Source organism: Tenebrio molitor, chromosome 5, assembly GCF_963966145.1.
Source record: "Tenebrio molitor chromosome 5, icTenMoli1.1, whole genome shotgun sequence".
Taxonomy (NCBI): domain Eukaryota; kingdom Metazoa; phylum Arthropoda; class Insecta; order Coleoptera; family Tenebrionidae; genus Tenebrio; species Tenebrio molitor.
The window spans coordinates 18,492,394-18,518,270 of NC_091050.1; the positions used below are offsets into that span (position 1 = coordinate 18,492,394).

General features: G+C 32.7%; 3 protein-coding genes across 8 annotated transcripts in view; 1 reads left to right on the plus strand and 2 right to left on the minus strand.

Moving 5' to 3' along the window:
* Positions 1-25,877, minus strand: part of LOC138130067 (adenylate cyclase type 6) — a 366,957-nt gene that overhangs the window by 56,821 nt on the left and 284,259 nt on the right. The window lies entirely within an intron of this gene.
* On the minus strand, positions 2,856-3,766 carry LOC138130071 (uncharacterized). Its single transcript, XM_069046430.1, has 3 exons — positions 3,685-3,766; positions 3,366-3,574; positions 2,856-3,302 (listed from the first exon to the last, which is right to left on the minus strand). The coding sequence occupies exons 1-3, from the start codon at positions 3,691-3,693 to the stop codon at positions 2,999-3,001; spliced, it is 522 nt and encodes a 173-aa protein (XP_068902531.1). The 5' UTR covers positions 3,694-3,766; the 3' UTR covers positions 2,856-2,998.
* Positions 17,158-22,270, plus strand: LOC138131073 (ATP-binding cassette sub-family C member 4-like). Of its 2 annotated transcripts, none has more exons than XM_069047832.1 (9): positions 17,158-17,666; positions 17,719-17,937; positions 17,989-18,419; positions 18,464-18,620; positions 18,937-20,166; positions 20,218-20,551; positions 20,595-20,745; positions 20,793-20,929; positions 21,082-21,337. In XM_069047832.1, exons 1-9 carry the CDS (start codon positions 17,590-17,592, stop codon positions 21,184-21,186), a joined length of 2,841 nt encoding a protein of 946 aa, XP_068903933.1. In that variant the 5' UTR covers positions 17,158-17,589; the 3' UTR covers positions 21,187-21,337. The 2 variants fall into 2 exon arrangements, with proteins under 2 accessions (XP_068903933.1, XP_068903932.1); XM_069047831.1 differs by having other exon boundaries at positions 17,170-17,666; positions 20,793-21,023; positions 21,082-22,270.

Below are 25,877 nucleotides of genomic sequence, written 5' to 3' on the forward strand. Positions count from 1 at the left end.
TAATTGAATTAATGACTTTGATGTTAGCACGTTTCAAATTGAGAGAACCACCATTCATTAGGTTAATTGACTTTTTTTAGCATTCTCAAATTTGTGGCATATTTGTAATTAAAGGACGAGAATTGCAAATTAGAAACAGAGCGCTTTATCGTAGAAAATAACTAGAATCGTTTGCATTTGTAGTTAGAAAAGTAACAAAGCACAGTAGAAAACACAGACAACAGGGTAACGGTAAAGCCAGGTAGAAATCGGGGGTGTGAGTGAGCGAAAGAGAATTAATTAGAATAGTTTTGGGGAATCAAACCAATGTAGAACAATTTTTAGAAGTAGCAGATCAACGGAATTTAGTTGCATGACTTGGCACTTGCGTAACTGCGTTTCAAGCCCAATTTAGGTTTCGAAATAATGTTAATTTGTTTCATTTTAAGTCTGTTTGTTTCATTTTAATTCAGTGTTCCTGTTTAATTCTGTTTGTTCCATTTTTAATTGTGTTTGTTTCTTGATGTTGACAAAAGTCTAAATTTAAACATTTAAAATAATGGTGGAAAACGGAATCTGTAATTTCAAAAGTTCTAGAGATATCGAAAAGATGTCGCGATTGGCGGAGATAACAAGTACCGAGTCGTACCGAGCTGATTGGTCACTTTGATCAATTAGGGGTTGCAAAAGTAGGGTGCTCGAGAAAAGACAAAACCAAACGCGGAACGGGAACAGGTCAAACAGAGCTTTTTTGATTCACTCGGGGTTTGATCTCCAAAGTAGCCGGAGGTACGTTCAGTACCTCCAGCAGCCATTTTGTGACCACGTGCTTTACATTACAAGGTAAATTATTTTTCTAATTTTTGTATTTAAATTGTAGTCGCGATTTAATTATTCAAATAGCATTTAGTTCTTTATCGTTCTAAAGTAAAGATTATATTATCTTCTTTGAGCATTTGACGACCATGTGACTCTTTAGAATCTTGAATTAAATTCTTTATCGCGAAGTATGTGATCTTGCATTTACCGAGTGGGGAAACGTGATCTCGCCAAGGCGATCAATTACAAAATTATTATAAAATAGCTTCATTGATTATTCATTACTTGGGAGCCTTCGCCGTCGGGGAAGCTACCGCCAGTGTCCGTCGTACTCAATTAGCTGTGGTCCGGCGTCAGTGCACAAACAGCCGCGTCACCCGTAAACGGGACAGTGACCAAACTAGGCCAGCTGACACGTGAAGAGAGGTAACCTATAAGTCTGTTAGAACCTTTTTCCGTTTTATTTTCAATCACCGGAGTAGACCAGGCTTTGACTGAAGGTTTCCAGGGCATCGCGTCGGGTTCAATTTAATTAGGAAAAGAATTCAAATCTAAATCGGATCACACAGTTCGCATCTCAAACTCGTATAATACTGTTCGCGCCAGAAACTTCTGTATTTGCCCAGCTTAGTCATTTACCCATGAGTCAAATCTCAGTTCGGGAGCCGCGAATCAAATCTACCTGAGTCAAATATCCACCAACGTCTTTATTAAATTCACTGATTTATTCACACTGTTTGTTGGGACCAAACACCATCAGACTCGATTATTTGTTAAATAAAATTTAAGTGAAGTGTGCTCAATCGTTTTAATTCTATTTTTGAAAAACCTTCCGAAGGTACGGCCTCTCGTTAGAACCTATTTAAACAAAATTAAAAATAAAACACAATGTAGAATACATAAATATTTCTTTTTTCATTATTTTTGTTTCGTATTTTTTCGCAAAATTTCATCCGAGGGAATGCGGCAATCAACAATACACCAAAAGAGGGAGGAAAAAAAATCATCGAGGAAAAGTCAAGAAAGTCGAAAAGTTTCAATGCACATTTTATTTCTATCTATTTTAAAATTATACTCTGGTCATTTTTAAATGAAGTCTATCACAGCTGATTTTAATCCCCCAGTAAAATCGGTTCAGATTACTTGCATATAATATGAAAGATGAAGTTTCCCAAAATCAATAAATTACAGGTAGAGAAGCAATTAGTAGAAGAAGGTAGAAGCAATGTTTAGTACAAATTTCCGAAAAAAGTTTGCAGATCAATTTGTATAAAAATTACATTTATTTTACCTGTTCAAGTTCTTTATAAGATGTTTATATTCAACATCTTCTGCCTTAAATGTTAGTGATAAATAATTAGTCGAAGAAACGAGTTTTGTTAGCTCATATATTTTTAAATCTCGTATTCAGTTCAAGGCAAAAACTGCAGTAAATTATTTAATACAAATTTGAATGTAATTTCATGGGTGAAGCTCAGAGTGTGAAATGATTTGGTTCCAAAATTTAAAAAAACATTTGAAAGAAGAGATTTAATTGTCAGCATATTAACATTGTGATTTTAAAATTCTTGTGTTGTGTACGACACTCGCTACTCAAGGTTTTACAAAGTTCTCGGAAATTGGAAAGTTTTTCTGGATCTGTTATCTTACTTAATACTACTTATTAATTCCTCCCCCCTTGTCGCCGTAATATACTGTTATGCACCAAGGGACGCAAATGAAACTTTTTTAGCGACAATGGTGGCGTATTTATCATTGAGGTAAAAAAATAATACCTACTACGCATAATTTGCATAGAATATTTTTCCTACTAACGGTTCTCAAAATAAATAAAATCAAATTTAAATAATTTCTGACGCTTGGTGGGATATTCCGACAGCTTTGATATTCCTTGACATTTAATTGCAATAAAAACATGAATTATGATTTTTCTTTTGTTCTAGTTACGTTCCATCGGATTTTGTCAGCGTTTGTGCTCGTCGTTCATGACAACAAGGGAGAAATTGTTGTGGACCTCAGATCGGGAAATAGTCGAAAAGATAAATAAAACAAGTATAAAATGGTTGCGTAATATAAATACGATTTATTACACAAATTATTTCCAAAAGACAGTTCTATTCATGCAGATATTGATAATAATAATAATTGTGAAGATTAACCTGGGAAAAGAAAGCAATTTTTGGATGTGGGAACAATACTTTTAACCTAAGTTCCCTCCTACCAAACTTCCCAGTGTTGCAGACGATATTCCAGACTTTCCATCGGGGCCGCCAGCATAAGCAGACCCCGGTGCACCGATGGCACTCTGTATAATATCAGTGGATACGACAAATGGTCGGAAACCGTTCTCGTCAGCTACATAACCAATGGTACGAATAATTTGAACACCAATTTCATCGCGATATCTATCAACGTATTGACCTTTAACACTCTGTATTTCATTATCGGTTCCGGGATTTTTTAATTCACCAACTTCGTACCTTTCATCGAGACCCGTGAAAACACTAAAATACAAAATTCATTTTTAGGTGCCGCCCATTGTTGCGCTTATATTAACTCACACTCACCTAAAATAGTAGTTTCCGGATCCGTCATTTGTTAAATTAAATCCCGGCTGATATGTTTTTGGTGGTAGCTCAACGTCTTTAAAGTCTTTTAAATCGCCGAAATGCACTTTACCTGCTTTGATGGCTGGATGTGTGTTGTCGTCTGCAGCAAAATGTTGAGATCTTCCGTAGCCGTAATAAACAAGAGATAAGGAAACAACTATAAGGAACTGCAACAATTTTAGTTATAATTTTAAAAATCAACTACAATTATAATATTTTAATCTTATATTATTTGAAAACACCATAGAATTTTTAAAGAAATTCAATATGTATTTACCAATTTCATGATGCTTCGGTGGAAGAAAGAAGTCGACTAGCGAGTTTTTTGCGTTATGCCAGCTTAATATTTAACTCTACAACAAGGTCGCAAGAAAGAAATAGTAGGTAATTATGAATGAATCTCGCTCTTAATAGATTAATAGTAAAAGTTAAGACAATAATGTATCCCTATACATTAAGAAAAGAGTAACAAACCAGCAGATCTCAAAGAAACATTCTCCTATTTGTCAATATTTTTCTGAACGTACAAAAAATAAACAAATAAAATACAATATTTTACTCGACTTAGGTATATTGTTTAATCTACTGACATTTCACTTTTCAAATGCTAAGTTTAAATTAGCTTAAACCTACCATCTGTTGATATCGTTTAAAGAATTTAAAGGTAAATCTACATTCTTAAACTCCTTTAGTTCACGAAAATGTTTTGCATACTTTATCTTCTTCAGAAGATAATGGCGATGTCAGAACAATGGTAAATAAAAAATAAGGAAATTGTTAAGTTTCGGATTATCATTTACATATTTCGAAAATTAGAAGAATATTCCACAGGGAAGAAAGAAGATATCTACATCTACATCGAAGCATATCTACATTGTTAATTCAAAATATTTGTTTTGGTAATTTATTATACTCATAGAGTACAAGTTCATTCCAGCACAACGTCGTTTGGTAGGATTATTTTTGTTAATCTCCTGCTGCTTATGTCATTGTTTCCAGGAATGTTTTGAGGTCTTTTTTTACATAACATTTAAAAAATCCAATAGATATGCTAACAAGCTTTTGGGCGAAGAATAAGTTCCTGGTATCTACCTGATTTAACGAGAATCTATTTTTTTAAATTAAATTATTTAAATCAAAATAGTGTTGAGATGATGCAAAATTTTAAAGAATTCAGTATTTACCAATTTCATGATGCATCAGTGGAAGAAAAAAATCGGCTGGCGAATATGTTTGCGTGATGCTAGTTTTAACATTTAAGAGTACAGGAAGGTCGCAAGGAGGTAATAATAATCATAAATGAATCTCATTGTCAGTGCTAATACATGACTTTAATGATAATTGGGTCAAACATCATTGTAAAAATTAAGATAATGATATACAAGACAATAATAATGAAATAGCAGATGTCAAATAAAATTCACCAAATTATAAATCTACATTTAAAAATATAAATAAACCGATCAAATAATTGTGAATCTAAATTTTGAAATTTTGTTGTTCATTTTTAAAATTTGTTTATTTTATTGTAATTAAGATATAGTTAATAACGAGTTATTCCAATCCAAAAAAAAAATTATATTCTAATTGTCAGGTGTTTAGCTACTTAGCCTTTTTTGCCTTGAAAATAATATTGTATGACTGTTTTATGGTAGGTATTTTCTTCACCGAAAGGTTGAGGTCTCTTGAAACCGCAATAAATAATAGAAATATAAGCCATTACAATATTTTGTCGAATATGCGGAATGAAGTTAAGGTAAGCATGCATTTTTGCATAAAAATTACATTTATTTCACCTACTTAAGTAAGTTGTTTCTAGTGTTATATAATATTTACCATCTGAATAATTCACCAATCCAAGAAACAAATTTTGTTTACCTCATGTTAGTCAGCACATTCAGTTATGCAAAAAGATGGAATAAACTACATCAGTAGACGACAAAAATTTGGAGGTATCCTTATGCCAATAGAAAAAATTGAATTGCGCATTTTAAAAGGGGAAGAACTGACTTCAGAAATGAACAACAGTTTTAACCGTGACCTCATGTTCGGCGGATTTGGTACCTTTGAATTTAAAAGTTTGAAATTTGACAAGTGATTTGTAATTATCGCAGTTTTATTCGTTTTTTACCTGATATTATACTATTCCCGTGGCAAATAAGACTTTCAACCAAAATTCCCTCCTACCAAACTTCCGATTGTTGCAGATGATATTTCAGTTTTTCCTCCCGGACCGCCAGGACCAACAGCAGTCACCTGAATAATCTTTTCTTGAACTTCAATCGATATCAAAAATGGTCGGAAACCGTTCTCATCAGCTACATAACCAATGGTACGAGTAACAATTTCACCATTTTCGTTCCGTTCTACGACAACGTATTGACCTCTGACCGTCTGAATTTCATTATCAGTGCCGGCATTTTTTAATTCGCCCACTTCGGAACGTGCTAAAGGATAGTCGTCAAAGCTTAAATTGCAAAATGTTCATTTTCAGGTACTACTATTCAACATAGCTCTTAAATTAAGTCACTCACCTAAAATAATAATTTCCAGATCCGTCATTTGTTAAATTAAATCCGGGCGGATTATGGGACTTTACAATTGGTGGTATTTCTATTTCCTTAAAGTCTTTCAAATCACCAAAATGCGTTTTAGCGTCTTTGTTTGCTCGATTTGTGTCATCGTTTGAGGTAGGATTGTGAGGTCTTCCATAACCGGAATAAACAAGAGATAACAGAGCAAGTTGCTGTAACTAAAATAATTCCATTTAAAGTTTTGAGCATTTTTACAAACCTAGAATAGCTATTTATTATATAAGTGTCTTATAAGGCAAATAAGTCACGAAAGAAATGTTTAGCGAAGAGAGCTTGCTCGAGTTGGCTAGTTTTTCTTGAGTGACTTATTTGCTATTAAGGCACGAGTGTAATACACAGTTTTATCCAACACCTCCTTCTGTAACAGTTCTTAAAACATCATCAAAACCCAAAAATTTTCTAGCGCTAAAAGCTGGTAGCCTATGAACTGGGTGCCATGTGGTTGCTATGACAAATTGTTTGTTTCTTTACAACAAATTTATTATTTGAGAAAAATTATGCAAAAAAACTGCTTCTGCACTCGTAATATTGATCGAAATGGACAGAAAAAGTTCTCTTCCTGAAAAAATTGCGAAAGATGTTCAAGAAGTCACATCGAGTTTGCTACCGAAGAAATCCAGAGATGCTTATTACAAGGAAATAAATTACTTCAATAACTGGAAACAAGAAAAAAGAGTTGTTCTAATTTTATGTATTACACTTATTAATGTTCAATAAACTGTTCAATTCTCTCTAAACTGTTTAAAAACAGTTTAATTATGGGTTAATTAATAAGCCCACTAGTGTTTTATAGACCTCATAATATATTCAAAATCGGCATTATTATGACTTCATAATAAACAGGTGTTGGATAAAATATTTAATTTAATTTGCACCAAAATTTCATTGTTGATTCTACTTGACTGTAATGAAATCACTGTGTACTCACGAAATTCATGTTGAACGAAACAAGTCAACTGACGAGTTTCTTTCCCTGATGTCGGTTTTTGTACTTTGATGGGAAGGTCACAGAAATGTCAAATTAATTATGAATCTGAGTGTGTGTATTTTAGTTATAATTAAATAAAAAACTTAAACATACGTTTCTTCAAACTCAAAATTAAGTATTTTGACAGTTCGTCAATAATAGTTATTTGTGTATCAAGGCCCAAAAAGTGTCGAGGCGGAGCCGAGATTCAAAAACAGGCTGGGACAAAAGACACTTTTTGGCCGAGGTGTACAGAACGTTTTTCTTGTTCATCTAGGCAAAAATTTTGAAAAACATGAATTAATTGTAAATTTTGAGATTATCTTTGACAGATGTCAAGTTAGGTATATACACTGAAAAATGTATGTACATATTTAGTTATACCGAGCGATCATTTAAAAAATAAATCGAGTTTGCTTTGGAGCCTATGCTACAGCATGGGTTGCCATAGGTAACACGCCGACTCGATTTATTTTTTAATTGATCGCACCGTATATCACTTTTCACGCTATGTATCTGAGGAAACGAACACGAAAAAGACACTTTTTGGCCTTGATACACAAATAACTATTCTCTACGTTGACCATTAACTGTTCGAATATTTTTTCATAAAGCTAAAATTATAGCCCTTTCGTATATAACGGTTGTTGTGGTGGCGTCTTTGATCGTGAAGACGTGTGGGTATGGCGTTATTGGAAAAATGAAATCTTGCAAAACAGAGAATACTTAACAAAATTTTAACAAGGTTTAGGTTGTCTAATCATTTCGTATTAAATATTTCATGTTTGTGATGAAACTACTTTCCGGAAAACAACAGTGATAATAAGTAATTTGCAAGTGATGGTCCACGTAGGACAAAAACATTAGAATATGGTAACAAAAGAAAAGAAAAACTGGAAGTGTAGTAGCGTCGTAGTATTCTTATTTATTGTATTTCAAAAAAGAAAAACACGAACATATTTTTTTATTTCTTTACTGTCTATCTTAACTTTACATTAAATGATGACAACGCTGTTTTTATTTTTTGCCGCTTCCGTAACAACTTCTATCCGATATTTCCTCCCACCAAAGATCCCAACACACTAGACGATATTCCGCTTTTGGGTGGTATTAATGGTCCAAATGGTTTTGTGAAGGAAATGCCTTTGTAAAATGGTTGAAATCCATTCTCATCGGCTACGTAACCAATAGTAAGGGCAACGACAGCACCATCCTCGTTGACATATCGAGTAGTGTATTGACCTCTCACGGTTTGAATTTCGTGTCTGTGCCGGGATTTTTTAATTCCCCCACCTCGTACCGTTCTAAGTCAAACGTGTCGAAACTAAAATTTAAAAAATGTTGTTAAACTCAGTCTATATTATTTTACTATGAAATTTTGGACTTACGTGGCTTTTACTCACCCAAAATAATAATTTCCTGATCCATCATTGGTTAAATTAAATTCGTGTGGGTGGTTTTTTTGGGCGCGGTGAGAATCCTTTCCTGGTAAACCTATATCTCCCAAATCTTTGGAACCAAAGTGTGTCATTGCTTCTTCGAATTCTCGAATTGACCGCCCGGCCCCACGAGAAATAAGAAATAGCGAAACGGTTATCAACTGTAAGAGGTTATCATGAATTTGAAGTTTAATTAAAAAAAAAAAAAAGAAATTTAATATTTACTAATTTCATTGTGTTTCAATCGCACCAGAAAGTCTAGTTTTGCGCACCTGATGATCATTTTACGAATTTTTTTGCAACAACGCCGATAGGAAGGTTAAATGTTAACAAAGATTTCGGAGAAAGAATTTTGTAGTACTCGATACAGGTCACGAAAAAATAAAAATGTGATCCAGTTACAAGAAAGGATGGAAGCTTAAATCTTAGCTTATTATTAAAAAACAACTTGCTTGACATTTTCCGTAATAAATAGTATATTTCAAACCAAGGTAAGAAAGTGCTTTCTTGCAGACCGCAGGCAAAGATTATAGGCGAGGTTTGTAAGTGCCTAAGGTCTGCAAGGGCACTTTCTTAACAAGGTTTGAATACTATTTTTTCCCTACCGGCACAACTTCGTTGAAAAAAGCCAAAAAAAGATGGTTATATTCCTGATTAAAACGAAAATTTTGAGAATTGAATAGTAGGCTGGGTTATTTGTTTAATTAACTTGTTATTAACTCGCATTTGAAGATTTGAGGTTTGTTCGAAAATTATAAATAAACAGGGTAAAGTAATCTACCTACCTAGCTTATCTGTTTATTTTCCAGATTATATGATTGATCTACCAACTTGCTTTATTGAATTGGCTTTCATTTATCAACAACTTATTTCACTTTTGACACTTTTGACATTTGTATTTTGATACAGTTTTACCATAAACATTTCATGATTAACTTTCTTACCTTAGCGAGAAAGTTGAATTTTCTCACCTCAAATGAGGTATCCACAGCCTACATTTCTAACCGGTAGGGAATCAGGCAGAAACATCATATTTTTGTGTTTATTTTTTGTATTAGATTTATGTTAATGAAACACATGTAATAATTATTTACGCAACGAGTGGGATATAGACGTTTTTTACCGTACTCAAATAAAGTCTGCACAACGAAGCCACAGACCAAGTTACATAAGGGAAATAATAATAATAGTGAGCATTATTGTCACCCTAGCACCGTAGCAACTACATAACAAGCTTGTTTATTTTTTTTCCTTTATTTAACGTTTCATACCTCAGCCAATTTCTAAAAGTAAGTACATACATACTTACCTCTCCGAACGCTTGGGATAAATTGGATGTCTACCGTACAGTGATAAATAGATTTGGATCATGAACACTTCAAACAGTTGTGAACATTTTTTTATTTGCAAATATGTAATATAAAATCAATTACAAGATGAAACTTGTTACAGAAAAATAAGTCAAGTGGCAATCTAAATATTGAATTTGTTACCTAAATATAATAATCGGTTTATAGATTGGGTTCTTTCTTTAGCAACATCATTTTCACTTTTATTTTTTTAATTTACGTTAAGCAGCTTAATCTTAAAGAATCTTCACAACATAAATTGATGACAACGCTGTTTCTTCATTTTTGCTGACACCGTAATTTACAACTGCATCGACGATGTGGTGCAAGAAAAGTAACTTCCATCACAAAAATAATAGTTCCTCCCCTTAAAGTTCCCACTTCCTCGTAAAATTATAAGCCAAATGTCTTGAAACTAAAATTTCAAAAGTGTCCTTAAACTTAGTCTATTTTGGATTTGTTACTTCAACTCGTCTAAAATAATAATTTCTTGATCCATTAATAGATGAATTAATTTGGTTTGGGTTATTCTTTTAGTTATGTAAAACGTCACTTCTTGGTGGTAACTCTATTATCTTCATAGTCTTTTATCTACGATCGTGTAAAAAGTAGGCACTTTTTGCACTAAAAATCGTTGTCAAAGTTGACGTTTATTGAAACTGACAGAATCGTGCCATAAAACTTTTAGTGCACGCTTTTATGGCACAGAACTGTCAGAATACAACAATACAATTTGTTGGAAACAGAAGTAGGTTGCTAAACGACGTGGTTCTCATACGACTTTGGTTGTTCATAAAATATTGAATCAATGATAATTATTTTATACAAATTTATGTTGAAACCGGTGCGATCATCTCACGATCGTAGATAAAATGTTGACATACGTGTAAAAAGTTCCTTTGTTACACGCATATCCTTTAAAATACTTCCTCGTACCTCGGTCGTATTTTAAACCCGTTCGTGCAATAAAGGATGACTTTTTACACTTACATCTTAATTAACTATTAATACATACGAGTAGTTAGAAAAAATATTTGTCAAAATTTTATTACCACTTACATTTAAAACAACACTCCAAAGATGTGTTCTTTTTCACATAAACCACTTTAACCTGGATTTGAAGCGACCTTTGTTTGATCTTATAAATTAAAAGAGAAACAAATAAATTCATACTTACGAATTTCATGATGTTTCAATTAATGGAGGAAGACAACTGATGAGCAACTGGAAAGCATTTCGTTTCACAGATTTGGGTCTCAAGCAAGGTCGCGATATAGTCATAACAACCGGAAATTAATTTATGCGTCAATAAAATATACAAAAAACAAGTCTGCAGATTTTACTGAATAAAACAGATATACAGAGTGATCACAAAAAAACGCCCCAGCTTATATCTTTCTTATTTGACATCCGATTTCAACGAGTAATACATCAAATTAAAGAATTCAAAAAGTACTGTAAACTGGATATAAAATGTTGCCCTTAGCAATCCTCCTTTGCAAGGGTTAAGGATCAACTTTATTTTTTTTAATGGCAACATATATTTTTTTTGGTACACTTAGATTCATTATGTTTTTCTGAGTTCAAAAATATAGTACATCCTGTATATTTAAATGTAATTCTAATTTCTAATTCTAATAGGAATAGTAGAACTTTATTCGTAACAGGCCATGAATTACTTATGAACACATTTTTGTAGTCATGGAAAAGCAATATTTATTAAGTAATACAAACAATAAAATAACAATAATTTTTTTTTCAACTGATCTGTTCAAATTGAGCACCATTTTGTTCGAGACACTTCGCGTGGCATTCAGAAGGCTTTCAGGTGGGGTTTCTCTGCAAGTAGTAATTTCTATTATTTCCGAAATATGCTTGCAACATATCCACAATTTCATTATTGTTCATTTTATTTCACAATACTAAATTGGAGAAACAAAATTAAACAAAAATTACGACAAATAAAGTTTATTTTCAAAATAAATGTTTATTTTTTTGTGTTTCCATGGCTACAAGAATATCTTAAGTAATTCATGGTCTGTTACGAATAAAGTTCTACTAATTCCTAATGATTTGTAATTGAATTTTATTTATTTCTTATGTTAGAATAACATTTAAATATACTATGTGTGTGTGCTATATGTTTTAACTTAGAAAAACATAATGAATCTAACTGTACCAAAAAATTATATGTTGCTATTTAAAAAAATTAAGTTGACCCGTGACCCTTGTAAGATAGGGTTGCTAAGGGCAACATTTTATATCCAGTTTACAGTACATTTTGAACCCTTTAATTTGATGTACCGCTCGTTGAAATTGAATTTCAAATAAGAAAGATATAAGCTGGCGCGTTTTTTTGTGATCACTCTGTATGTATTTTATGTTTCGACCGAAAACACTTTTAAAAAAATAATAACTTTATTAAACACAAGTTACAAAATTAAATACGAATACGACAGTGACAGTGTCGTGCACAAAGATGGTAAGAAAATGCCCCCGTGTGGACGTTACGTTTGTCTTATATAGGGAGTGATAATAAAAAAAAAAAGAAGATTAACGACTAAGTGACATCCATACGTTTACAGAAAGTAAAAAAAAAATGACATGTGAACCAAATCTGAGTAGGCAAAGTAGTAATATGATACAAACGAAATATTGGGGGTGTGAACCAAATCTGAGTAGATAAATTAGTAATATGATACAAACGAAATATTGAATTTTTAGATAACTGGTGGGAAAACTAAAGATAAAGAAAATAAATGGACTTTAGAGTAAAAAGTTACATCTGCGTTAAAAGCAAAGAAATAAATCAGCTTAAATTATTAGGGTCAGGGTCAGTTATCACTTCGTCCGGGATGGTGCACTGCGGGAAACTAGCTTAGCACTGCACTGGGATATAACATGTATTTGTAATTAATTACACTTTTACACAGGCAAATAATATTTACTTCTAAGGGTTATTATAAATGTTTCTAACATCTAGTTGGCGTAGCGGCGCACCTAAACCATGGCGCACAGCGACCTACGATATTAGAACCATTTATAATGACACTGTATTTAAAAATTAATTTTCATTTTTCATATTTTTCCATTGCGTAAGTCAACGAAGGAATAAAGCTTTTTTATTTGTCCTCAGAACGTTCTTCTTCCTTAAAACAGCTACAACAATTTTATATCATTTAATATGACTTTCTATAATCTCTGAATCCTATTTTTATTATTATTTTAGAACAGAAGTAGGTACTTACTTGGACATTTTTATCAATTAATAATAGTAATAATTCCTTTGAACGTACTATTCTTTATACAGTGTTTTTCTTTTGGTATTCCTCTTTTGCCAATTTTATTTCACTATTTCTCAAAACTATTTCATATTTACGTCACTTTGACATTTAATAGAGATACGAAATAGTTTTGAGAAATAGTGAAACACAATTGACAAAAGAGGAAAACCAAAAGAAAAACAGTGTATTATCATTTATTTTGCTATATATGACACCTACATCGGAATTTGTTCATTCATCAGGTAATTCTAAATTATATTTTCATTTCTCTCTTTTAACCCTTAGGGTTGACAATTAACTTGCGATATTTCGCTAAGGATGTTGGTGTATTTGTAATCAAAACTGATTGCTTAACAAACTTCACAAACTTTATTTAGAAACTGAACACATGTTGCTTCGACTAATTGTGAAATTGTACTGGATTGAGTCGGTGCAACAGCGCATCTGGAGAGTCTAGCTCTAGATTCAAGTAGCCTAAAGCAAAAGCATTAACCTGATAATTACAATGACGACCTTGACATACCAAGTGCAATAAATAACATTGAAACAAGAAATGAGAGGAGATATTTGTGATGTGCAAAATTTCATTAACACCATCATCAAGTGTACTTATTTCTCTTATTAACGCACATTTTATTTCTGTCTTAAAATTATATCCTGGTCATTTTTAATGAAGTCTGTCACAGTCGGTATTAATTCCTTGATAAAATCGGAACTTGCTTTCATTTTATTTTTATAATTAAAAATGTACCTACAAAGTTCAATTTTTTTTGTATCTCGCTCTATTAGTTTATTGGTTCCCGTTTCTCTAACTTTTTCTGGATCTGTCAAACTCATAAGTCACTTACCCCCTATGTATGTAATATACTGTTGTGCACCAAGGAACGTAAGTGAAACTTTCTTTACCGAGAAATGTAGCGCATAATAATTTACCATTTTCCATTAGAAGGGAAAAATCATGCTACGCAAGATATGCATCATTTTTCTTTAACTTCAAAAAATTGCGATGTAAATCACTCTTTATTGTGAACGTGACATTCAAAAGTCAAATTTTGAAATTTATTTTCTGTTCACGTCAATCGCATGTCAATCATTGAGATTAGTAATGTAAAGCCTATTTTACATTTTTTGACGGTATATTGACAGTGAGGCTCAAAATTCCGTGTGTCTAACTGTACTATCGATTCTCAAAATAAATACAATACAATCAAATTTGGAATAGACGTTTGGTGAGAAATTCCGACAGTTCTGATATTCTTTGACATTTAGTAGCAATAAAATTGCATGCACTGTGATTCTTCTTTTGAATTTTGAAGATTTAATGAGTTTGAATGAGTTTTGGAAGTGTCTACAGTAACACATTGTACCAGTTATTTTTGACCGCGATGGTAGGTTAACAAAATCTCGTATAAATTTTTTGGATGAAGAATAAGTTCGTGGGATACCACATGATTTAATGATAATAATCAATCTTTTAAACTTAAATTAAGTATATAAAAACAAAATAGTTTTGAGATGATTCAAAATGTTAAAGAAATTCTATATCTACCAGTTTCATGATGCGCCAGTGGAAGAAAAAGGTCGACTGGCAAATATCTTTGCGTGATCCTTGTTTTAACATTTAAGTGTTCAGGAAGGTCGTAAGGAGGTAATAATGATTATAAATGAATCTCAATTTCAGTGCTACTTCATGATACTCTTATCTTGTAGGTACATCCGTTGCACATGTTGGTCTTGTGCTTTCGCAAACTGCTCTCTTCAAGAAATATATTGACTTTGAATTTCGTCTAATTAGCAGGACGGAAACTGAAATGACGTCAGTCGGACGAATCCTAGAATACACTGAACAGACTCAAGAACACAGAGATGGTGTTTCGGTTGAAGGTTGGCCACAGAGAGGAAAAATAAAATTTGGCAGTGTTTATCTTTCCTACGACTCCGACAATTATGTCTTGCATAATTTAAATTGTACAGTGAAGCCTCAAGAGACGATCGTCATTGTGGGTAGAACAGCTGCTGGAAAATCGTCGATAATTCTCTAATTGGAATTACGCGGTAATTTTTCACTCCAACAAATTATCGTTAACTTTTTTGACAACTCGTGTCAGTTGTAAGTCAAATCATTGATTTTATGCATTTATTTGAAGAAAATGCATTATTATTAACAATATTAATTAAATATGAATAGATATATTGATAATAATTTTAATTTTGCCTAAATTCAAGGTGCAGCGATCATTCGGTGAATACTCAAATCGAATTGCCCTCGTTACCGATAATTTTGTTAGTGACCATTCGTGTCTGCTGTTAAATTTTTACAACAGCAGACACTCGTGATTACTGACACAAAGTTATAGGTAATTTCTCAATCACTAGGACAATTATATGTACAGTAAGCGGCAAAAGTATGGAAAACATTCATTAAAAATTAAATAATTTTTTTTTTTCGAAAAAATCTTTGGACCGGTCAATTTTAGTTTATAAAAATGCATGTTTTAGTACCAAATAAAATTCTAAGCAGTCATTTGTTTTCATTCATTCACTTGTGATGACGTCTTGGATATTTTTTTTAAATTGAAACCCCCTATTTTTTTTTCTTGATTCTGATAGCTCTTTTAACGACAGTATAATCTTACATGAGGAAATTTTTGAGAAAAAAAAATTGGAAAAAATAAATTTTATAACAAATTTGCAAACGCAAACATAACAAATATAGTTCAATTATTTCGTCAAACTACATATTTAAAGGTTTAGCCTTTGAAACCTTAGGCCCTTGGTGCAAAGAAACAATAGATTTCATTAATGTCATCGGAGACCGACTTATCGCGGAATCAGGGGATTCAAAATCTAAGAAATTCCTTTTTGAGAGGATTTCCCTTGCCATTCAACGTGGAAACGCTGCAAGCATTCGGGGCACTTTTCCAGATTCCGCATTATTATCGGAAATTTTCGCACTGTAAATTAAAAATGTTATTTTATGTTATTTTAATTTTATAACTAACAAAAACAAGTCAAAAACTGTGTTACTAAGTGCTTAAAATTATGGTAACATCCCCCAGCTTGTTGACAATAAGCAAATGAAGAAATTCCTCCTGTTTTAGTTTTATCTAAAGTCCATTCAAAAATCAAAAAACCACCACCTGTTCCTTTATTAGGTTGGTAAAATTTAAAAAACCCTAGGTAGATATTTTTTCACACTATGTTGGTAACTATAAATTATGACATTTATTTGATTCAAAATAAAATTCAGTTGCTTTGAATTCCGTTCATATTGTTTTATTAGCAGCACGTTTCATTTATTTATTGATTCTTATTATTTTTACTTAAACATGCCCAGAAAAAACAAGACATTTAATAAACACTTAACCTCAAAATTACAATTCTCACCAAATTTTACACTAAACAGTGTTTTTTGATTTTTGAATGGACTTTAGTTTTATCCCCGCACCCAATCAAAATTAAAATTTTTACACGTTGTGTTTCTGTTAAATGACTCATTTTCGAAAACGTTTTGTAAAACAAATAACACATATGAGTGAAATTGACAGTAACATTTGACTGTTTGATTTATACATGCTTGATTTTTTGATTTGTTTTTGTTCGTTATAAAATTTATTTTTTCCGAATTTACTATTTTTTTCTCAAAAATTTCCTTATGTAAGATAACAAAATTTTTATACTGTCCTTTAGTTTTAGACAATTAAAAGGGCTATCAGAATCAATAAAAAAAATAGGGCCATTTCGTTTAAAAAAAAAATCGATGACGTGATTACTCGAAAACAAATGACTGCTTGGAATTTTATTTGGTATTAAAATATGTATTTTTATAAACTAAAATTAACCTGTCCAAAGATTTTTTTGAAAAAAAAATTGTTTTATTTTTAATGAATTTATTCCATAGTTTTGCCGCTCACTCTATATGTATGAATAAACTGGCCTTGTATGATGATATTAGTGTACGTTCAGTAAAATATTCAAATGAAATCTAAAACGACAAGTTTAACAACTTTACGATCAATTAACAGTCATTTCACTAGTTGTGATTGTTAAGTAACCAGTCATTTCCCCACCCCAACTTAGCAAATAAAGCGTCTATATAATAACATTGGGAGATGACAAGAGTGGGGGCTCTCTCTGTGACTCTGTAACAAAACACTCAGTAACTTTGTATCTGTATAACTCAGTACACACAACACAGTGATGTTCAGAGATTATTTTGATAGTTCAAGGAACAGCTTGATTCGACATTATAACTTGTAATAAGTAACATAAATGATCAAAAACGTACCATACATTGTATCATACTTTAATGTTCATAAATTAATGTTCGAAGGTCGCTTTAAATGTAACCGTATCTTATCGGTTGTTAAATATTGTCGGCATATCATACCATTGGCACACGAACAAAAACTATGAACCATGGATTTCATTTATTCAAATAGTTGCAGCGAGCACCTAACCGCCCCAACGTGAAACTTGATGATCCGATTCATTATCACTTATAACATAGCTTCCATATAGTATAGGTATAGTATATGTTAAATAGATAATGGATCATCTGAAAACAAAACAGAAAACCGCTAACCCAGAACAAACAACAAATTTCTTCTTAAAGTTTGTTTTCATGTAAGTGCATTTTTTTTTGAAATATCAACAGCACAAATTTCTTCAAATCCAGCCACATGAGAAATGTGTTTATAAGAGGCGTCAAAAATGAGGCTGACATTTACGAAGTGCTTCCGTCTTTCAAGTCCCAAACATTAGGGGATAAACTAGAAAAAAATTGGAATAATCATGGAGTTCAAAACGATCCATCAATGATTAAAATCTTATGGAGAAGTTTCAGAAAACAATATTTGCTGCTCGGCATTACTCAAGTCATTCCAATTACTATAACGTTGTAATTCTAGAAATATTGTTACAAATGAATGATCTTCATCGTTTGCAGAATTGTGCGACCAAAAATTGTAAGGAATTTTGTATCGTATTTTACCAAAAACCACAACAATTTTAACAAAACTGAAGCATGGTTCTTTGGATGTGCCTTTGTTATTATTGAGTTTATACAACTTTTGTATAATGCAAATTTTTCACTCAGACTTGAAGCTATTGGTATTAAAATGCGAACAGGATTAACTTCCTTAATTTACAGAAAAGTGTTAAAGATGAATTTATTTCAACTTGACAACATATCCGTTGGGAAAATAATCACTTTAGTCACAAGAGATGTCAACGAATTTGAAATTTATGTACTCAAAGTAACTTACTTTTTGTGCGATTCCCTTCGGTTTTTAATTACCTGCTATGTAGTCTATGTCGAAATCGGCTACTTAGTTGTCATTTTAGTTAGTTTATTTTGCACCATCATGTTAATTCAAGGTAAGTAAAATTGAGCTTAAACATAGTTTTAGTTTCCTTTTTAGTGTTTCTGGCCAAAATATTGGCGTCAATGAAAATCAAAACTTTAAAGGAAACAGACCTCAGGTATCAGGCAACCAAAGAAATGTTAGATGCAATTGCAACCATCAAGTGCTATATTTGGGGCGACAGTTATAGTAAAAACGTTTCTAAAGTTAGAACGTAAGTACTCGTAGACTGGCCTTTTTAATTAAGTTACACATTTACAAAAACTAATTAACTAGGCAAAAATGAATAGGGAATTCCACAATTTTTCTTGAAAAGCAAAATAATTCCCCCAATCCTCCTACGTATTCTTAAACACAAGATAAATTTAAAATGATACAGGTACTTGAAACATTACATTTAATGGGTATATTAATATATTTCTAACACATTTCATTGCACATTTTAAACTGTATTTATAAAAAAATCAAAAATGAAAAAAATCCCTATTCATTTTTGCCTAGTTTATTTATATATGTTTTCACATTTTTAGGAAAGAAGTTTGCCTCATCTACAAAATATATTTATTGCTTTACGCTAAATTCGCCATTTCGGAAACAATTTTGAATGCATCAACTTACGTTTTTATAACGAGTTCCATATGGTTAGGAAATCAAATTAAAGTTGAGACCATCTTCTTTTTGATCATCAGCATGCAGTCATTAGGTTTAGCTTTTAAAAGAGGAATTCCCAGAGGCATACACGAAATGATTAAGTTAGTAGCAGTACTTAGAAGAATTGGAAAAGTTCTTAGAATTATAGATGCACAATCGCCATCTAAACATAGAAATCAAGAAAAAGTTCCAGTGAAAATCATTTTATCAAACTTAGATGTGCACTCCAGAGGCTGTAAAATATTAGAAAATGTCAACTTTGAAATTTGTAATCGACTGACTGTCATAACTGGTTCTACTGCAAGTGGAAAATCCTTACTTTTGCAAGTGATATTAGGGGAGTATGAGGCAGTTGCAGGAAGGTTGAGCGTCAATGGTGGAATTTCTTATGCATCTCAACAACCTTGGCTATTTGCTTCCACGATTAGACAAAATATCTTGTTTGGAACAAAGTATGATGAAGAGCGATATCTGAAGGTCCTTCAAGTGTGTGCTCTTCTTCACGATTTACGATTACTCCCTGGGGGTGATGGGTTTATTGTTGCCGACAGAGGGGTGAATTTAAGTAAAGGCCAACAAAGTAGAATAAACTTAGCACGTGCTGTTTATCGAGACAGTGAAATTTATTTGTTGGATGATTGCTTGTCCAATCTGGACGTTCTTGTTGGGGTCTATATTTTTGAAAAATGTATTAAAGAATTCCTGAAAGACAAGTTGGTCATTCTGGTTACTCAGAACCCAAGACATATTGGCGGAGCTGATAATGTTATAATTTTAAATGAACAGACAGCGAAATTCGTATCCAATTCATCTAGAAATTTGTTACAAAAAGAAATCAAAAGCCTTGCAATTGCCTGGAAAGAAGACAACTGCAAAGAAAACGAAGATGTGACTGAAGAAGATGTTCATGAAACCACGCATTTGCTTTCACAGGGAAAACTAGAAAAAAATATATATGAGGAAAAAGTAATTCCAGGAAGAATAAACTTGGAAAGTTATAAGAAATTCATAGCACATGGTGGTGGTTCTGTAAAGTTTGCCACTACTTGCATTGTATTTGGTGTGGTTCTAATTTCCAAAAGTTCTTTACAAAAATTAGAAAATGACTGGTAAGTTGAGTCGATCAAATAAAAAAAAATATATCAAAAGGCCTATTCCAGGATTGATACAGAACAGAAAATTTTAAATTATACAGTCTACAATAGTACAAATGACAGTTACAAAAATGCAATGCAGAAGCGTCACCAGATGATTTACATTTTTCCAATTATGTCACTAGCATTGGCAATAATGTCATTCTTAAGAGCTGGCATATTTTATCTGCTTGCCAGAAAGGCTTCACTAAGTTTACACAGAATGCTTTTCGAAAAAATAGTAAACGCTTCTGCGGAATTCTTTAGCAAACACTACATTGGAAACATTTTAAACAGATTTTCCGAAGATTTATTATACGTTGACGAACGAGTTCCCTTTTCGATGTACATGATCTTGGAAGTGAGAATTTACCTAATTAACTCGGTTTTTAAGTTGAATTTAGGCATTTGCAGACACAATTGGAATAATGATTCTAATGACATCTGTAAACCTAACATTTCTCACAATTTCCCTAGTATTCTGTACACTTCCTGTCGCAACAACAATATTCTGCCTGAAAACCGGAAGAATTCTGAAACAATTAGAAATTTCGAGTAAGTCATCATGGCCGACAATTTTTATTATAATCTATAAATTTCAGCTCGCAGTTCATTCATTGGACATGTAAATGCCACAACTGAAGGACTGCCAATTATACGATCTGCTAAAGTAGAAAATATTCTAATCGACGATTTTGACAAACATCAGAATTTGTACACCTCTGCCTCTTATCTCTACGTATGTTGGTTCAGAGCTCTTATCTTCATCGTGCAAATTTACTTTATATTCTTTATATCCGCCATACTAATACAATTCTTGATAGTTGACACCGGTACACATTTTTTTATTTTAGTGAAAATTATTATTTGCGAAATACTTTTCTCTTGTAGACGTATCCGCCGCACATGTTGGTTTTGTGCTATCACAAGCTGCCATCTTCAAGAAATCTTTACAAGTCGTATCCCGCAGAGGAATCAGAATTGAAACTGAGATAACATCAATAGAACGAATTCTAGAGTACACCGAACAGGATCAAGAACACAGAGACGGTGTCTCGGTTGAGGGTTGGCCTCAGCAAGGAGAAATAAAATTTAACAAAGTTTATCTTTCCTACGACTCCGACAACTACGTCCTGCATAATCTTAATTTTACGGTGAAACCTCAAGAAACAATTGCCATTGTCGGTAGAACAGCTGCTGGAAAATCGTCGATAATTTCCACGATTCTGCGATTGCACAAGTTTGAAGGGAAAATATTTATAGATGGAGTGGACATCGCAACTCTTCCATTAGAGACACTCAGATCGAATGTTTCTGTAATTTCTCAGGATCCAGCTTTGTTCACGGGAACAGTTCGAGAAAACATTGACCTCACCGGAAAATATACAGACGCTGAAATCTGGAATGCCCTTAAGGTGGTGAAGTTAGAAAGGTCATTTTCTAGTTTGGACCACAGGATCAGTACTGTTGTTTCGAACTTAAGTCTGGGTCAAAAACAACTTCTCTGTTTGGCGAGAGCCATTATTCGCAAAAGTAAAATTTTAATTATGGATGAAGTGACCGCAAGTGTGGACCAAAAATCTGAAAAAATGATACATAAAATAGTGTTAGAAGAACTTGCATGTTGTACGGTCATTATGGTTACGCACAAATTAGATTATGTTTTGGAGTATGACAAAGTAATGGTTTTGGATAACGGCAGTGTTGTCGAATTTGATCATCCTTCTCTTTTGTTAAACAATGTGAATGGACTATTTCACAAAATATTCAAAAAAGCCAATTAGATTTTAGGATTTGACATTTATACTTTTTATCACGAGGTGCGCAAAGACGTATTATCTGTGTTTCTTCACATAACATAATTTTTAAAAATGTCATGTATTAACTGTGTTTCTTATTCGTTCCATCGTTTCTAACAGTTTAAGTTTGTCTCGTTTCAAAATCTGTCTAAAAAAAAGTAATTGTTTAGGTGATGGTTGTAGAATTAGTAAGTAATAGTTACCAATTCTAATAAATAAGATTGCTTTTTCTTAAATGCTTGTCTTATTGAAGATAAAAATAAAATGTATTGATAACATAATTACATAACATTTTTTATTTACAATGCAAAAATTTCCAATAATAATGCGAAATCTGGAAAAATGCCCCGAATGCTTGCAGCGTTTCCACGTTGAATGGCAAGGGAAATCCTCTCAAAAAGGAATTTCTTTGATTTTGAATCGCCTGATTCCGCGATAACTCGGTTTCCGATGACATTTATTTATGAGTGCTTCATAATATATTGTTTGACAGATTACGAAATTAAACGGATAACAAATTATGCTATTTTTTAAATAATACAGTTTCAATTCCACAACCAAGTAACAATTAATTTAAAATAAAAACAAACATGCATTTCTTTGAAAATAGTAATAATGATAATACATAATCGCAAAATGAATCTGTAGTGAAAAATGATTTGGATTATTGTGAGCTGACCCCGCGAAAAGCAAAATATGACTTCAAAACTGGTTTTATTTGTCTACGTAATCTTCCGTTACAACGCTGCACTAACTGGATGCTGCATTGCAATATCTTCCGCATGTATTAAAACGGTACCTGATGAAACTGGATTTGCCCAAGAGTTATCTCTTTCAAAGTGAGCTAATAGAGGGCGCTGGAGTTATGCTTCCCAAAAATATTTCAGAGCCACTGTAAAGATTACAAAACTACTCTCCCAGGGGACTACTGTAATAGTATTTTACAGTAGAAGTCCGTTAGGAAAGCCTTTACTGCCGAGCCAGAGATTTTGTGAGACGAGCTCGCAGAGCGAGTCGAATAATACTGGCGGACGTGTATTGTACAATAGTTTTTGTAATATCTCGACGATTCGTTCACAATTATATTTTTGAAATACATTTTTTTCAACGGCATCGGAAAAACCGAATGATTAATAAGTGTGCGGAGGACGTCGTCATGCCAACCCCTGTTTGTGAAAAAAAATTGTTTCAATGTTGTTTGTCAGATTTGTTCAACGCTTAACTTTCCATTGAAAATAAATGAATGAAATCAATAAAAAATCGCAATCAAGATATTCCCGATGTCCGGAAGTGAGGTCATCGTTATTGCCTGCAAAATCGCGCTTGTGTTAGTGTTAAAATTGTGAAGCATCATCTTCGATCTTGTCTACATTTACTGCTGTTTGTCAGATTTGTTCAACACTTAACTTTCCGTTGAAAATAAACTACTGAAATCAATAAAAAATCGCGATCAAGATATTCCCGATGTCCGGATGGCCGCAGAGCAAGTGAGGTCATCGTTATTCCCTGCAAAATCGCACTTGTGTTGGTGTTAAAATTCTGATGCATCATCTTCGATCTCGTCTACATCTGCTAGTGGCATACGGATTTCTATTAATTCAAGGTGTGTCCCATAACATTAAACATTAATTATTGTACCAATTGTAAAAAAATTGAAAAACAAAGTTTAGATCTACCTTGCTATAGTTCATAACGACCGCTCCCGCTCATAACGGACACCCTTAACGAACTCCGGCCGTTATGAGGTTGTTTACATGGTGACAAACAGTCCGGAAAGCCACCTTTAACAACTAGATATTACAAAAAATGATTAAACAATTTTCTATTCACATTCCTTTACCTGGTTTAATATTTTTATTTATGAATTGAGTCCGTTGCGACCAGCACAGTACCTTCTTATGAATCCTTTTCCTTGTAGCAACATTCAAATTTTTCACATCAACTGCACACTGTACCCTTTGTCAGTCGTGCTTTCTTTTTAGATTTCGTACAACCTAATCTGCATGTGATTCGACTTTCTTCTATTCGTACAAATATGTAAGTACATATAATTAAATGCCCAGTTATAATAAGCTTACAAAAATTTTCTAATTTGTGCATAATTAACTTAGTTAATTTCTCGAAAAGAGTTATGTCAGCACCAAATCTATTTTCAAAATGGCAATTAATTTTTTTTTTTATTTCAAGGTTTGAGGTCCATTCAACATTCAATATCCTCAGCATTATCATTAGTTTTCAGAAACTTTAAAATTAAAAAAGAAATTGCATAACACTTCCAATAGATAACCAGAATACGCCCCATTAGCTACTAGTCGGAAGGATCATTTTGTGTCACGAGCCGCAAGCGAGTGGCGTAATTCATCTGAGCGAGTGATAGCCATCATTATCCGCTCACTGAATAATAATATACTATTTAAACATTTTTAGACAACTGTTACCAACAGCTACCTTTGGGTATTGTGTAACTTTAAGAATCATGTTTCATTATATGACAATGTTGCAGGGCACCGTTAATTTGTTCTTTTCACAATTATTTTAAAATTAAAGTGTTCATACGTTACTTATCTTAATCAGAACACGGAAAATACAAATATAGGGTTGGCAGCTCTGTATTTGTTATTTCATAAAAATCTACAAAAGTGCAAAATGAAACATTCGGTCAGACGAAAAATCTAATACAAATGTCATACGTAGGTTGTATTTTGCAGCGCTCAAACTAATCAGACCTTCGGCTTCGCTTGTCGTGCTCTAAACCCTCTCGTTCGACAATAGACTGTCTTGTGCCACTCGTATTACAATATACTATTATGAATTATAATAAATAAACTGGCCTTGTATGATCATATCCCTGTACGTTTAGTAAAATATTCAAATTAAATTTAAAACGACAAGTTTAACAACTCCACAGCCATTTAGCATACTCGTAGATGCAAACGTGCAAATTGCTAAATATGCTCATGTTACTAGTTGTGATGTTTAGAGATCACCTTAATCGTTCAAGAAACATTTTAATACGACTGTCTCGGGATGACGGAAAACGGCCTGATGGAATGACTTTAGTACCATGGATTAAAAGTCAGCCTTTGGTTTGGGACGTTATTGTTGTACAGGGTCTCTATAAATGATTGTCTGGTCAAGCCAGCCTTGGAAAACAAATTTACTGTTCCGCTTTTTTGAAACCGATGCCAAATTCTAGTTCGTTTTCACGGTCACTTCTGACATTAGTGAATGACGTTTCGTTTGCGCTTGTCAGACGAGTTTTCGTTCCTTATATTCGTTTTATCGCAGTTAATCACAGTTAATATACACCAAAAATCTGTATTTTTCAATAAAAATTGCAAGTATGTCCGCTTTTAGAGGTAAACACACTGGCAAAATTTGTAAGGTTATGCTTTAATGTTTTGTTTTATTTTAGCTTTATTTTCTTTACAATGGTTTATTCTGTTGAACAGAACACGTTCATTGTTGTTTTTTACTTTCGAAATGGAAGGTTTAGTAATGGGAAATTATCTGTTTGTAAAAAAAGAATTCCAGCAAAATATCCGAACAACATTCAAGATGATTGTTAACTTACATTGGGCGAATTGTGAACAGATTTTTAACAATCGGAACAATTAGCGAGGGTAAATCATCAGGATGACCACCAGTGTCTGATGAAATACTCGAGGATTTGAAAGAAATGGTGGAAAAGACTCTACAGATATCCATAGCCCATTTATCTCAACAACCTGGTGTACCACGAAGCACTTCTCACAAAATCATTAAAAATAGGCTACAACTGCATCTTTATAAAATAAGTGTTGCACAAGAACTCCAACCTGCAGATTATCAAAGTTGTGTTTAATATTGTAATCACATTCAAAATCACCTCAATTTCAGAATTTGGAG

Coding starts and splice junctions, on each gene's coding strand:
- LOC138131073 (XM_069047831.1), top strand. CDS start 17,590: ATGGATCATCTGAAAACAAAACAGAAAACCGCTAACCCAGAACAAACA. Junction 17,938..17,988: donor GTCATTCCAATTACTATAAC/GTTGTAATTCTA, acceptor CATCGTTTGCAG/AATTGTGCGACCAAAAATTG. Junction 20,552..20,594: donor CGATGTACATGATCTTGGAA/GTGAGAATTTAC, acceptor AGTTGAATTTAG/GCATTTGCAGACACAATTGG.
- LOC138130071 (XM_069046430.1), bottom strand. Junction 3,303..3,365: donor TCCGGAAACTACTATTTTAG/GTGAGTGTGAGT, acceptor TTTGTATTTTAG/TGTTTTCACGGGTCTCGATG.